General features: G+C 37.5%; 1 protein-coding gene across 1 annotated transcript in view; it reads right to left on the bottom strand.

Annotated features, from left to right (window-relative positions):
* The window catches only part of DNAJC3 (DnaJ heat shock protein family (Hsp40) member C3), a 120,318-nt gene that overhangs the window by 48,442 nt on the left and 55,003 nt on the right, over positions 1-16,873 (bottom strand). Inside the window, exon 4 of the mRNA XM_034936863.3 lies at positions 16,033-16,107. Coding sequence (XP_034792754.1) covers positions 16,033-16,107 — 75 coding nt within the window. The remainder of the gene's footprint in view (positions 1-16,032; positions 16,108-16,873) is intronic.

Here is a 16,873-nt window from a genome sequence, read left to right as displayed (position 1 = left end):
AGTAACCTCCTTTAGGAATGCCCTTCTTGAATCCAGACCCTTCCTCCCCCAGTTAAGTTAGATGACCCTTCCATATGTTCCCAGAGGACTCAATCACACACTTATCATATATCATATTTGCCTGATTAATTCTTACTCTAGTATCATTTCTTGGAAGGCAGAGACTAGCTTCTTTGCAAAGAACATGCACTCAAATGCTCACTGAACTAACAAATGATTGTATGCACTGATTAAGAGTAACTGACAGCTCAAAGACAAATTAAATGATCTAAGTTATATGAAATGACTATTTAAACTTATCATTGCTTTTTTATATTTGGATCTCATGGAAAACTGCCTAAATTTAAATATTATCCACGTAAGCCCAAAGCATGAATAGCAAATATATGGTAAACAATGAAGACCAAGAATAGACTAAGTCAAATCCAATTTAAGACTAAGACAGCAATTATGAACCTAAGGAGATACTTTTATGCAGGCAACCCTCACCCCAGCTGAGTAATCAGTATACAGTACATAATAAAGAATGAGATTCTCACTGGAGCCCAGAAAGAGATTACACCTATTCAAACTTTTGTTCTTTTATATAAAATGTAGCTAAACATATCCACCTGGCTGTATCCAGCACTACATTAGTAAGATGAAATGCTTAGTACATTTTATAGCCTGGTAAATGATCATTACACGAAAAGCTCATTTAACCAAGAACATATAAAACAATCAAACTTTTATATATCATTTATACTCACAAATCTTCAAAAATTAAAGTATAAGAATCCTGTAATTGGTAAATATAAAACAGGCATAACATAAATTTGATCTTTTCAAACTAGACTCAGAAATCATCCATTATATAGTATCAACAATAAAGATAGGAACATGCCATCTATTCAACTTCTACACTTCACAATGAGGAAAATAAGGTCCTTAGAAGGCAAGAACTTTCAAGGCCACTTACACAAAATGTATAAAGTCTACACTTTACACTTTTTTTGAGAAGGTAATAAGGTCACATGGTGTAATCTTCCTCCAGAAGGTAATCAGTGTTATCAGTTTCTTGCATATCTTTCCAGGGGTATTTTATCCACATTCAAGCAAATATGTATGTTCTTACCTTTATGCAGATAGTAGCAACTATCCTATTCTGCACTTTGTAAAACTGTCCATACAGTTGAGACCTGTGCCCATATTCCACAGAAGTCATCTTCAAAGGATGCATATGGACAATTACTAATTATAACAGAGGGCAGAACAGCACAGTGCTTCAGAGTGCAGGCCCTGGAATCTAAAACCTACTTGCCAACTACTGGTGTAATCTTGAGCAAGTTACTAAACTGCTCTAAGCCTCAATTTCCTCTGCTGTAAACTGAGACTACGAATATAGCAGTCCTCTGCCCCTAGAGGTGGAATAATCCATGCAAACCACTCAGCAACACACCCAGTACATCGTGAGTGCTGCACAAACCATGGCTGAAGTACAAAGTCAAATCTAAAACTCAAGGTTCCTACCTCTTGTTCCAAAGCTTTTCTTTTTTCTTCAAAGTGTATTGAATACAACTTTACAAAAGAGTGTCAACCTAAATAACAAGCATTTTTCAAAGAGTTTACTGAACTGAGTTTATTCTGGAGTGTGCAGGGGATTTGCAAATCCAGCATATGAGGGCTATAAGGACCACAGGCATATCCAACCAAACAGGTTGAAGCCAGGAGAAGCTTTTAAAGGCAAAAGGGAAAAGCACAGGGAATTTGTTTGAAAACAAAGAGAACATTGGATACAGGGGAGACTGTGTCAGTCAAATGTTCTTATGCATCCAGCTAGCTACCCTTGTGACTCATGTAGCAAGCTGCAGTTTGAGCTGCAGTGGCCGCTGCAGGTGGGGAATGTCAATGGGGCTCCATGGATGTAGAGATGCAGGGACTGCTGGCAAAAGTTCTTATTACAGGCATATGTGCAGAAGAGCCCTTCAGAGATGCTTTGTAGCAGTTCTTACGATAGACATGTGTGTGAGAGCTCCCTTCTTAACCTCCTGGCTTTATTTATTTTTTGTTAGAATTTAATACAAGTGACTTCATTTTGATTCTGACAACTCTCACAAGGGAAAAGAGCTAGAAACTTCAAATAATTGTCATTCATATCATATTAATTTAATAGACATAAAAATTTTATGTAGTTATCAACATTTACAATTTTTATATTGCCATTTAATTGACATTATTATGTATGCCCAAGTTTATAAACCAAACCTTAAATAATTCTTATTAATGAATATTATTCTATTATATAGATACAACATTCTCTAATAGTTTCCAGAGCAAATAGAGTCCCAGTAAGTGTGTCTGGGCAAAATGTTTTTCTCTCGTAATACTTAATGCCAGACTGTACCGCAAAAGCTCTGCTTATGTTTGCAGTGTCAACATATTATATGACTGAAAACATTTCCTTTAAGACCTATCAATATTAGGCTGTAAAATACGTCTTGATTTTTGCTCAACTTAATGGCCAGTGGTCTCTGAATAGTTTTAATATTCATCTCTCCATTTGGAAGACTGCGCACTGTATGCACTGATTTTGAATTTGTATTTCTTGTGTTACCTGCCTGATAATATTCTTTTATCTTCTGTCCTGTGGAATCAAGGTTCCGAATGCTTAAAATTTAATCAATTTTTTAATATGTTAAATAAATTTTTCTCAGCATTCCAATTCCATGACCCTGTGTCTCCCTCTCTACCGTCCTTGAGCAGGACTATACATATTGATCAAAGTACACACATATGAATTTGCCAATTGTTAATCTGAATTTTAAGTCCTACAATGAGTTTGGACAAACTATTCCAGGTACCCTAAATTTACTTCAAACAAAGCTTAACCTAAAATGATTCTGAAATATATGAATCCTGTGCTTGTATTTTTCTCTAAACCAAATCCAATCTAATTATAATTATTCTTACATGCATACAAAATTGATGTAATATAACTTTTAAAAATGACTTGTAGTTTTGAAATTTAACTTGGTCTCCCATTTTAATGCCCATTAAGATTTATCTCATAGAATTAAGTACAAGGTGAGTACTTTCCTATGAAATAATCACAAAAATATTATCCCATGCAAAAGTTGGAATTTAAAACATACCATTTACAATCACACTAAAAATATAAAATACTTAGGTACACACTTTTAAAAAAATGTAAAATCACATAGAGTATCTGTATATTAAATTAAAAATTGCTGATGAAAAATACTGAAGGAGACCTCAACAAATGGAGACATCCCTACTATGTTCATGCACTGGACTCAACATAATAAAGGTGTCAATTCTCCCCAAATTAATCTGTAAGTTTATTACGACTCCTAACCAAATATCTCAAGACTTTTTATAAGCACAGACAAGTTTATTCTAAAATGTATATGGAAAGACACCAACCTTAAAATATCTAAAACAATTTTGACAAAGAACAAAAGAAGAATCACTTTACCCAATATTAAGGATAACTACTATTAAATAAGCAGGAGGCAGCCAGGCGTGGTGGTTCAGGCCCGTAATCCCAGCACTTTGGGAGGCCAAGGTGGGTGGATCATTTGAGGTCAGGAGTTCAACACTAGCCTGGCCAACATGACAAAATCCTATTTCCACTCAAAACACAAAAAATTAGCTGGGTGTGGTAGCAGGCGCCTATGATCCCAGCCACTAGGGAGACTGAGACAGGAGAATTGCTTGAACCCAGGAGGCAGAGGTTGCAGTGGGCCGAGATCACGCCACTACACTCCAGCCTAGGTGAGAGGCAAGACTCTGTCTCAATCAATCAATCAATAAGCAGGAGGCCAGTGGCCTGAGGCTGTCTCCATACTTTCAGTTCCCACTTAATGAACTACAACCTAACTTAAACTGAAAACCTAACTTAAGAAGGTAATAACAGTGGTGTCTCGGCCAATCATAAGCAGCCAAACTGCCACTAATCACAGGCAGGTAACTGACCAGACCATATCCAAATAAGGCAAAGGCCTAGCTGTAACCAATCAAACGATTTCTGTACCTCACATTTTCTGTCTATAAGTACTCACTGCCCACATTGCAGAGCCCAGCTCTCTGAACCTTTTCTGGTTGTGAGGAGTGATGACTTCATTGATCATTCTTTGCTCAAATAAACTCTGCTAAGTTTAAATTCTCAAAAGTTTTTCTTTTAATACTATCTATAGTAATCAACAGAGTGCAGGAATGACAAAGGGACAGACACACAGATCAAAGGAACAGAATAAAGAACCTAGAAATAGTCCCATAAAAGTACAGCCAACTGATTTTTGAATAAGGTGCAAAAGCAATTCAATGAAAGAAACAAAGTCTTTTCAAAATATGGTGCTGAAGCAATCTGATACCTAAAGGCAAAACAAATGAACTTCGACCTAAACCTCATACCATCATACAAAAATTAACTCAAATAGACTATGGGCTTAAAAATAAAACACAAAACCATAAAACTTTTAGAAGATATGAGAAAAGTTTTAGATCCTATGGCGTAGTGAATACTTCTTAGACATGACACCAAACGCAGAGTCCACAGAAGTAAAAAGGAAATCAACAAATTGAACTTCATCAAATTTAAAGACTGAGGAAGGCATTCAAAGATGGCTGACGAGAGGCATTTGAAAGTCACCTTCTTCATAAGGAAGAACCAAAATAGCAAGTATAGATCATCTAGGAGAGAACGCTGGAGTCCCAACAGAGAAGGAACAGGAAACACCTAAGAAGAGGAAGAAGAGAGAAGTGAGGCAGCCTGCTTGGCTGGGATAAGAGCCCAAAGAGGCTCTGAATGTGGGGAAAGAGTAAGTAAGTGACCCCCAGCAGTCCACATTCCCACTGTGGACTCCTCCAATCCTAGCTGGAGATCCTCTCAACCCTTGTGGGCCCTGAAAGTAACCAGCTGCATGGAGACTGCATGATGGCATTGCTTCAAAGAAGGAGATCCACACTGGATCCTACACACCTTCCAAGTCCTATGCACCTACAACATGGTGCCTCTGTGAGAATACAGCCCTTACCAGGCAGCATCCTGCCCTGGGGCCCACCCCACAGTTTCTGCATCTCCACATCCATTGTGCCCCATTGACATCCCCCACCTGCAGATGCCACTGCAGCTGGTTGCTGCCACCAGAGCCAAGCACAAGACACTAGCAGCAAGCCCCCCACCCCAGGAGAAGGATTGCTACACATTTAAAAATGTACTGAGCACAGGCTCTCTTGCCAGCAGCCGCCACCTAGGGACAAAGAGTGTGCTCCCCAGCCACCTGCCTACAGCTGCTGCCACTGAAAAAATCCCCACCTTACCCAGTAGCAGGACTGTAGCACAGCCACTGCTGCCTCCACCCAAGCACTTCACTGAAAGTCTGGGGATCACCCCACCCTTACCCACCACAGCCAGCACCTGTACACATCACCGGAAGGGCCTGAGGATAGTTCTGCCTGGCATGGCTCACTACCTCTGCCTCTGCCCAAGTGCCCAAGCACACTATCCTGGGGCCTGAGGATTTCTCTGCCCAGTCTATACCCATTGGCACCTGAGCACTCCTTCCTGGAGCCTGAGGGTGAGCCCACCCAGTTTGCCATGCCACCACAGTGGCATACACCAGGACACACCACCTGTGGCCTGGGACTGCCCCACTCAACACAGTGTAGCCATCGCCAAGACCACCTCAGACCAGCTGGGATCCAAAGGGTTGTCCCACCAATGCTACTGTTATTGCTCAGGCCACAACTGCTGCCCAGGGACCCAAGGACCCACCCACCTGTCCAATCCACTGCTGCCATTCCCGTACCAAAGTAGGCCACCTGGAGGCCCAAGAATTGGTCCGCCTGGACCCACTAACATAAATGCCAGCATACGCCACCTTGAAGCCCTAAGTTAGGCATGTTTGGCCTGTTACTGCCCCCACTAGGGCCCAAGAACTGGCCTATCTGGCATCCCCATCCGCAGCAAAACTATAAAACAGCTTCCAATAACAACTGCACCCTAAGCCACTGAAGAAATCACAGATACCACTGACAATGATTACAGCCAGCCAAATTATATGGAGACTATACTACTACATACACCAAGAATCAAAGCCAAAGTGCTCTACCCAATCAAAATCACAAACACATCTTAAGGAAAAAGTCCTCTCCTACAAAAACAAATCCAAAAAATTCAAAGACATGACAGTTACATTATTAACAGATGCACAAATATCAACATGAGAACTTAAACATGAAAAAGCAATGAAATATGACACCTCCAAAAGAAAACAATAACTCTCCAGCAACAGATTCCAATGAAAAAGAAATCTGTGAAATGCCAGAAAAATGATTCAATATGATGACACTAAATAAGCTCAGGGAGATATAAGAGAACAGAGATAGACAATACAAAGAAATTAGAAAAACAATCCAGGGTATGAATGAAAAATGTATAAAAGAGATACATATCATTTTTAAAAAGAATCAGACAAATACTGGAACTAAAGAATTCACTGAATGAAATTTTAAAATACACTTAAGAGCTTCAACAATAGACGACAGCAAGCAGAACAAACAATTTCAGAACTTGAAGACAGGTCCTTTGAAATAAGCCAATCAGAAAAATATAAAGAAAAAAGAATGAAAAAGAATAAACAAGCTTACATGACACACAGAACTCCATAAAGTAACCAAATATTTGAATTTTTGTTGTCACAGAAGGTAAAGAGAAAACCACAGTGATAAAAAACTTACTTAACAAAATAATAGCTGAAAACATCCCAAGTCTAGCAAAAGATTTAGACATCGATAGACAGAAAGCTCAGATAACCCAAAATAGATACAGTTCAAAAAGGACTTCTCCATGGCACATAACAGTCAAACTGTCAAAAGTCAAAAACTAGGAGAAAGTTCTGAAAACAGAAGATAAAAACATTTAGTCATTTATAAGGGAAACCCCATTGGACTAACGGGATTATTTCTCAGCAGAAACCTTACTGGCCTGCAGGGAATGGAATGATATACTCAAAGTGCTAAGAGAAAACTGTCAACCAACAATACTACACCCAGCAAAGTTATCCTTCATAAATGAAGGAGAAAAATAAAGCCTTTCCCAGACAGGTTCATCACCACTAGACCAATTCTACAAGAAATGCTTAAGGGAGTCCTAAACCTAGATGCAAAAGGACAATATCTACTATCATGAAAACACACCGTATAAAACTCACTGGTAGAGCAAACACACAAATGAGAAAGGATTCAAATGTTACCACTACAGAAAACCACCAAACCAAAAAGATAAACAATAAGAGAAAAAGAAAGGAACAAAGGATATACAAAACATCCAGAAAACAACAAACAATATGACCAGGATGAAATCTCACATATCAGTAATAACTTTTCAAGGTTATTTAAACAGATTAAATTTTCCCCTTAAAGGAGTGACTGAATGGATTTTTAAAAAATGGATCTAACTATATGGTGCTTACAAGAAACTCGCTTCACCTATAAAGACACACGAAGAGTAAAAGTAAAGGGACAGAAGACATTCCACGCAAATGGAAACCTAAAGCAAACAAGAATAGCTATATTTAAATAAAACGTATTTATCGGTTTAAGACAGAACTGTTAAAAAAAAAAAAAAAAAAAAGACAGGCCAGGCACAGTGGCTCACACATGTAATCCCAGCACTTTGCGAGGCCAGGGCAGGCAGATCACCTGAGATCAGGAGTTTGAGACCAGCATGGCCAAAATGGCAAAACCCCGTTTCTACTAAAAACATAAAAATTAGCTGGATGTGGTGATGTGGTGGTATGCGCCTGTAGTCCTAGCTACTCGGGAGGCTGAAGCAGGAGAATTGCTTGAACCAAGGAGGTGGAGGTTGCAGTGAGCTGAGATTGCACCACTGCACTCCAGCCTGGGTGACAGAGCGAGACTCTGCCTCACAAAAAACAAAAAGACAAAAGTCATTATATAATAATAAACGGATCAGTTCAGCAAGAGGATATAACAATTCTAAATATATATGTACCCAACACTGGAGCACCCACATATGTTAAGGCAAATATTACTAGATATAAAAGGAAAGACAATCTCCAAGATAATAATAGGGGGGGACTTTAATACCCCACTCTCAGCATTACATAGATCATATAGACAGAAAATCAACAAAAAAAGTTGGCTATAACTGAACTTTAGACCAAACAGACTTAACAGACATTCACAGAACATTTTACCCTAAAACAGTAGAATATACATTCTGCTCATCAGCATATGCAACATTCTCAAGGACAGACGTATATTAGGCCATAAAATAAGTATCAACAAATTTTTAAATATCAAAATCATGTAGGTACTTTCTCAGACCACACTGGAATAAAACTAGAAAACAATACCAAGAGGAACTTTGGAAACTATACAAATACATGAAAACTCTGTCAAGAAATTAAGATGGAAATAAAAAAATTTTTTTGAAACAAATGAAAATGGAAACACAACATACCAAAACCTATGGAATACAGCCAAAGCAGTGCTAAGAGGAAACTTTGTAGCAATAAACACATATATAAAAAAAAAAGATTTCAAATAAACAATCTAACATGCATCCAAAGAAACCAGAAAAGGAAGAACAAACCCAAAATTAGTAGAAGGAAAAAAAAATAAAGATCACAGCAGAACTAAATGAAATTGAGACTAAAAAAAAATGCAAGGGATCACAAAACAAAAAGTCAGTTTTATGAAAAGATAAACAAATTGATAAACCACAAGCTAGATTAACCAAGAAAAAACGAGAAAAGGCCCAAATAATCAAAATCGGAAACAAAAAGGAAATATTGTAACTCATACCCAAGAAATATAAAAAAATCCCCCAAAGACTATTATTAACAGCTATCTAATAACAAACTGGAAAATCTAGAGGAAATGGATAAATTCCTGGAAACCTACAACCTACCAAGGCTGAACCTACCAAGGCTGAAACAGAAAACCTGAATAGACCAGTAACAAGATTAAATCAGTAATTAAAGTCTCCCAACAAAGAAAAGCCCAGGACTGGATGGATTCATTGCTAAATTCTTCCAAACATATAAAGGAGAAATAATACCAACTCTCCTTAAATTATTACAAAAACTGAAGTGGTGGGAATTCTCCCTAACTCATTCTATGAGGCCAGAATTACCTTGAAGCCAAAACCAGACAAGGACACAACAAAGAAAGAAAACTACAGGCCAATGTCTTTGATGAACACAGATGCAAACATCCTCAACGAAATACTAGCAAATGAATCCAATAGCATGACAAAAAGGTAAGACACCGACTGGGTGCAGTGGCTGATGCCTGTAATCTCAGCACTTTGGGAGGCCAAGGTGGAAGGATCTCTTAAGCCCAGGAGTTTGAGACCAGCCTGTGCAACAAAATGCGACCCAGTCTCAAAAAAAAAAAAAAAAAAAAATTAGCCAGGCATGGTGATGCACACCTGTGGTCCCAGCTACTCAGGAGGCTCAGGCCAGAGGATCACTTGAGCCCAGTAGGTTGAGGCTGCAGTGAGTCATGTCTGCACCACTGCAGGCCAGAGGATCACCTGAGCCCAGTAGGTTGAGGCTGCAGTGAGTCATGTCCGCACCATTGCACTCCAGCCTGGGCAACACAGGAAGACCCTATCTCAAACAAAAACAAAACCAGAAAACATAAGACACCATGATCAAGTGGGATTTATCCCAGAGACGCAGGAATGGTTCAACATTTAGAAATCAGTATGTGATACATCACATGGACAAACAAAGGGCAAAAACCATACAATCATCTCAAAAGATACAGTAAAAACATTTGATAAAATTCAAAGCCTCCTCAGGACAAAAACTCTAAACAAACTAGGCACAGAAGGAACATACTTCAACAAAATAAAGACCATTATGACAAATCCACAGTTAACATCATAGTGAATGGGAAAAAATTGGAAGTCTTTCCTCTAAGAACTGAAACAAGACAAAGATGCTCACCTTCACCACTCCTACTCAATGTAGTACTGGGATTCCTAGGCAGACCAGTCAGGCAAGAGGGAGAAATAAAAGGCATCCAAATTGAAAAACATGAAGTCAAATTGTCCCTCTTTGCAGATGACATGATCTTATATTTAGAAAAACCAAAATCCAAAATAAACTCTCAGAACTATTTTTTTTAATTCAGTAAAGTTGCAGGATACTAAATCAACATACAAAAATCAATAGCATCTCTATACACCAATAATGAAATCACTTAAATTAAGAAGGCAATCCCATTTACAACAGCAATAATAAAAATAAAATACCCAGGAAAAAATTTAACCAAGGAATTGGAAGACTTCTACAAAGAAAACTACAAAATACTGATGAAAGAAATTTAAAAAGACAAAAACAAATGGTAAGACATCCTATGCTCACAAATCAAAATTAACATTATTAAAATGATCATACTATCCAAAGCAATCTACAGATTCAAGGATATCTGTATCAAAATACCAACGTCATTTTTCACAGAAATAGAAAAAACAATCATACAATTCATATGAAACCAAAACAGAGCCTGAATAGCCAAAGCAATCCTGAGCAAAAAGAATAAGGAGGCATCAGGCTACCTGACTTCAAAGTATATTACAAGGCTATAGTGACCAAAACAGCATGGTATTGGTATAAAACCAGACACATACATCAATGGAACAGATTAGAGAACCCAGAAATAAATCCATGTACTTACAGCAACTGATTTTTAACAAAGGGGCCGAGAACATACATTGGAGAGAGGACACACACCCTCTTCAATAAATGGTGCTGTGAAAACTGGATATCTATATGCGGCAGATTGAAACTTGATCCGTCTCTCACTAAGTACAAAAATCAACACAAACGCCTTAAAGACTTAAACGTAAGACCTAAAACTATAAAGCTACTAGAAGAAAACATGGGGAAAACGCTTTAAGACATTGGTCTATGCAAAGTTTTTATGGCCAAGATCTCCAAAGCACAAGCAAGAAAAACAAAAATAAACAAATGGTATTATATTAAACTAAAAAGCTTCTGGGCTGGGAATGGTGGCTGACACCTGTAAACCTACCACTTTGGGAGGCCAAAGTGGGAGAATCACTTGAGGCCAGGAGTTTAAGACTAGCCTGGGCAACATAGCAAGATCCCATCTCTACAAAAAATGTTTTAAAATTAGCCAGGCCTAGTGATACATACATGTAGTCTGTTACTCGGGGGGCTAAGGCAGGGGGATCACTTGAGCCCAGGAATTTGAGGCTGCAGTAAGCCACGATCATGCCACTGTACTCCAGCATAGGTGACAGAGACCCCAACTCAAAAATGTAAAAATAATAAGCCTCTGCACAGCAAAAGACACAATCAACAGAGTGGACAGACAAGCTGTTGACTACAGAAAATATATGCAAACTATTCATCCAACGAGCAACTAATATACAGAATATACAAGGAACTGAAAGAAGTCAGCAGTAAGAAAACAAACAATCCCATTTAAAAATGGGCAAAGGACATAAACAGACATTTCTCAAAAGGCATATAAATAGCCAACAGGTATATGAAAAAATGTTCAACATCACTAATAATCAGGGAAATGCAAATCAAAACAATAATGAGAACACCTCACCCAGTTAGAATGGCTACTATAAAAAGACAAAAAATAATGGATGCTGGCAAGAATGCAGAGAAAAGGGAACTCTTATACGCTGTTGGCAGGAATGTAAATTAGTACAGCCACTATGTAAAACAGTATGGAGATTTCTCAGAAAACTAAAAATAGAACTACTATACAATCAAAATCAGTATATCAAAGGGATACCTGTACCCTCATGTTTATTGCAGCACTATTCACAATAGTAAAGATATGGAATCTTACCAAATGTGCTCATCTACAGATGAATTAATAAAGTTAAGTATGGGGTATGTGTGTGTGTATGGAGAGAGGGAGAGGGAGAAGGATAGGCAGAGGGAGAAGGATGGGGAGAGGGAGAGGGAGAAGGAGAGGGAGAGGGAGAAGGACAGGGAGAGGGAGAGGGAGGGGGAGTGGAAGGGAGAGACAGAGAGTGAGAGGGAGGGGGAAAAGAGAGAGAGCAAGAGAGAGAGAGAGAGAGAATGAGTGAACGAGAATGGGATACTATTTGGCCATAAAAAAGAATTAAAATCATGTTCATATGCAGCCACATGGATGGAACTGGAGGTTATTAGTGAAATACAAGCCAGGCACAGAAAGTCAAACATTGCATGTTCTCACATATATGTGGGAGCAAAAAAAAAAAGTTAATCTCACAGAGTTAGAGAGTAGGATGACAGACATGATAGACATTAGAGACTGGAAAGGATGTGTCAGTGGGAGGCGGGGATGAAGAGAGGTTAATGGGTACAAACACACAGCAAAGAAGAATAAGAGGTAATGTTTAATAGCAAAGTAGGGTAGTTAACAATATACTGTCTATTTCAAAATAGCTGGAAGAGAGAACATGAAATGTTCCCAACACACAGAAATGATAAATATTCAGTGATGGATATTCTGAATACCCTGACTTGATCATCACACAGTCTATGCATGTAACAAAGCATCACATGTTCCTCAAAAATACATAAATATGCACAAATATTCTGTATTAATTTAAAAATTAGACATTTTATTCTATAAAACATCCTGTGAAGAGGATGAAAGGAAAAGCTACAGACTGAGGGAAAATATTTGCAAACTACATATCCAACAAAGAATCTAAAATATATAAAGGACATTTAAAACACAACAATAAAAAAGCAAACAAGCCAATTAGAACATGAGCAGAAAACATGAACAGAAATTTCACTGAAAAGGATTTACAGATGGCAAATAAGCACAGGAAACGATGTTCAACATCATTAGTAATCAGAGAAATCCAAATTAAAACCACAATATAGTAACACATCTATCAGAATGGCCAAAATAAAAAATAATGACAATACCAAATGCCGGCAAGGATGCAGAGGAATGTAAAATGGTACAGTCACTCTGGAAAGCAATTTGGTGCTTTCTTACAAAATAAACATGCAATAACCGTACAACCCAGTAACTGCACTCCTGGACATTTATCCCAGGGATAACAAAAATTCATGTTCACACAAACATCTGTACGAGAATGTTCATGGCAGCTTTATTCGCAATAGCCAAGAAATGGAAACAACCCAAATGTCCATCAGCATCTAAAAGGAACAAACTAAGTAGGATATGTAAAAATCTAGATAAATCTCCAGAAAATTACACTGAGTAAAAAGAGTCAATTCTAAAAGATTTTTGTATAACATTTGATTCCAGTTATGTAAGATTTTTGAAATGTCAAAATTTAAGAAATGAATATCAAATTAGTGGATGCCAGAAAGTATGACTAGGGGGCCAGAGCAGGGTGGGATGGAAATTGGTATGGTTACAAAGGGTAACAGGAGGGATCCCAGGGTAACAGAATACCAAGTCAGTGTCTTGACTATGGTGGCAGGTACATGAACCAACACATGTGATAAAGTATATGGAATACATGCAACAAAGAAATGAATACTACTAAAATTGAGGAAATCTGAATAGATTGATAGATTGTATCAGTGTCAATATCCTGGTTGTGATACAGTGCTACAGTTTTACACTACAGATAAATTCATAGGTACAAAAACAACTTTCTTATTGGAGGAAACTGGGTAAATGGTACCTGTCATCTATTTGTATTATTTCTTACCACTGCATGAAAATCTACAATTATCTCAGTAAAAAGTTCAATTAAAACTAAAAGATTATTAAAGACAGATATGCATTCTCATGGAAGAATCCCTATAACAACAGTAAGAGCTAAAAAAATAGTTTGCTTTAAGAACACACTACAAGTATGACTGCCAAAGAGCAATCTAAAAAGTAGAAGGTCTGTGAGAGTCCACCTCCTTGTTTCTGAGAAGTTTTAATACTGATCACAGAAAAGACATTAACCCAAGGCATATCCAAGGTACCAAGATCTCAGTAATCCAGAAGAATACATTCAATGCCCAATAAGGATTAATTTGTGCTAAAACTATATCCTAAATTATTTCTAAAAAACTACTCTCAAGTTTAATTGGAAAAAAAAAAACCTAAGTAACAGATTTAAGCATCTGCTAGAAGCAGAAACACATTCTCATGTTTTATAATTCATTCATCCATTTGACAAATGTTTATGCAACACCTTCTTTGAACAAAGGCCTGGGCTAGGGAAAGGTTACTCCGGCACTATCACCTCCCCACCACCCAGTCTTCAGCCTGCTCTCAAGCATCTTCCCAAGTAGGAGGGGAGATAGATAAAAAGAAAATGACAGCCAATTTTATTGAGACCACAAGGCAGTTTCTAATCCAATACAATTAAATCTAATGTTTTTGGATTTATCCACAGATGACAGAGTATTGTGACAAGGGTTATGATAATGTTAGAAATTTTAGTTTTCTTTTCATAGTGGTTATCATAGTAACTAAGCATTTCCATAAACTATAAAAAATGCAAATAATAAACAGTGGCTTATATACCCTTTCTAGACCATTCCAGGAGCAAACCCATGTAAAGCAAAAATGCTGGTCTTTAAAACAAGCCTAATGAGGGCATAAAAAGACCAGCTAAGTGTCTCTAACCAAATCATTTTTTAGTATATACCCCCTTCAATGACACAAAATCTGTAACATTCCCTAACAAATCCAAAGCACTTTACACTTTGTAAAGCAGCCATAATGGATGACTGCAAAACTCCCTTTTAAGAATCTGTTTCACAAACAACCCCATCAAAAAGTGGGTGAAGGATACGAACAGACACTTCTCAAAAGAAGACATTTATGCAGCCAAAAAACACATGAAAAAATGCTCATCATCACTGGCCATCAGAGAAATGCAAATCAAAACCACAATGAGATACCAACTCACACCAGTTAGAATGGCAATCATTAAAAAGTCAGGAAACAACAGGTGCTGGAGAGGATGTGGAGAAATAGGAACACTTTTACACTGTTGGTGGGACTATAAACTAGTTCAACCATTGTGGAAGTCAACGTGGTGATTCCTCAGGGATCTAGAACTAGAAATACCATTTGACCCAACCATCCCATTACTGGGTATATACCCAAAGGATTATAAATCATGCTGCTATAAAGACACATGCACACGTATGTTTATTGCGGCACTATTCAAAATAGCAAAGACTTGGAACCAACCCAAATATCCAACAACGATAGACTGGATTAAGAAAATGTGGCACATATACACCATGGAATACTATGCAGCCATAAAAAATGAAGAGTTCATGTCCTTTGTAGGGACATGGATGAAACTGGAAACCATCATTCTCAGCAAACTATCGCAAGGATAAAAAACCAAATACCGCATGTTCTCACTCATAGGTGGGAATTGAACAATGAGAACGCATGGACACAGGAAGGGGAACATCACGCTCCGGGGACTGTTGTGGGGTGGGGGGAGGGGGGAGGGATAGCATTAGGAGATATACCTAATGCTAAATGATGAGTTAATGGGTGCAGCACACCAACATGGCACATGTATACATACGTAACAAATCTGCACATTGTGCACATGTACCCTAAAACTTAAAGTATAATAATAATAAAAAAAAGAAAAAAAAAGAATCTGTTTCATTACTCCTCTCAAATCAAATGAAGGATCTCCAAAAGGATAGATCCAAAGCCTAATAAGGATTAACAAGGGCTTTAAAAGTAGTTCAGCTGACATCTTTAGATTCTCATGGTGGACAAAGCAGAACAAGCAAGCTGTATAAACTGAGTTAAGATTATATATCTATTGGGTACGCTTTACCTTCCAACTGTTAACAGGATTCTTTGATGTCTGCCATCAAATAGTAATTCAGGATTTGTGATTCTTAAATACACAAATCTGGCTATTCTCTATTTACTGTCTAAGACTATTGACTCTTAGCTATAAAATTACTATTAACTGTCATAATATAAAAAATGTCAAATATGTTCTCTCAAAATAACATCTTCCTAGAGTCAAATACATATTGAACTTACCACTTTTTTAAAATCATCTTCTGCTTCATCAAGTTTTCCTTGTTTGAGTAATAAGTGACCTCTCTGTAATCTTGCCTAGAAAAAAAGGGGGCAGGGGATTATCTTGAATATTATAGATTTCTAAATCTTTTTTAAACACGAATAATAAAACTAAATAAACAAATTATTAATAAGTATTTATTTTTCCAGTGCACATCTGACTTGACACCAAGAATAATTCCTGGAACCAATGAATGTGTATAATTTTTCTTAAAGTATGCTTCCTTAAAAATACTTTTTGTTCTACCCAAGAAAACTGAAAACATGTCCACACAAAAACTTGTACATGTATGTTCACAATGATAGCCAAAAAGTGGAAATAACCCAATTCCCATCAACTAAATCAATATACAAATATAATATATCCATACAATATTACTCAGCCATAAAAAGGAATGACATATTGATATGTGCTACATGAATGAACCTTGAAAACACTATGCTAAGTGAAAGAAGTCAGACACAAAAGGCCAAACATTATATGATGTTACATTATATGAAACAAATCTATGATAAGTGGTTGCCAGGAGCTAGGGGAGCAATGGGGAGTGACCACTAATAGGTACAGGGCTTCTTTGGGGGTCGATAAAAGTGTCCTAGAAGTAGCTAGTGGTGACCACTGCACAACTTGTGAATATACTAAAAACCACTGAATACTTTTAAAGGGTAAGTCTGATGGCATATAAATTATATCTCAATTTTTAAAAATACTTTTTGCCCTACAATAAAAGTTGCGTAAGTTGGGACTTTACCAATGCCTCTTCCCTTCTAACATGCACCCAGTTTCTCCCCCTTCATCTGA

The sequence above is a fragment of the Pan paniscus genome, chromosome 14, assembly GCF_029289425.2.
Source record: "Pan paniscus chromosome 14, NHGRI_mPanPan1-v2.0_pri, whole genome shotgun sequence".
Taxonomy (NCBI): Eukaryota; Metazoa; Chordata; class Mammalia; order Primates; family Hominidae; genus Pan; species Pan paniscus.
This window is presented reverse-complemented; position numbering and strand designations above follow the sequence as displayed.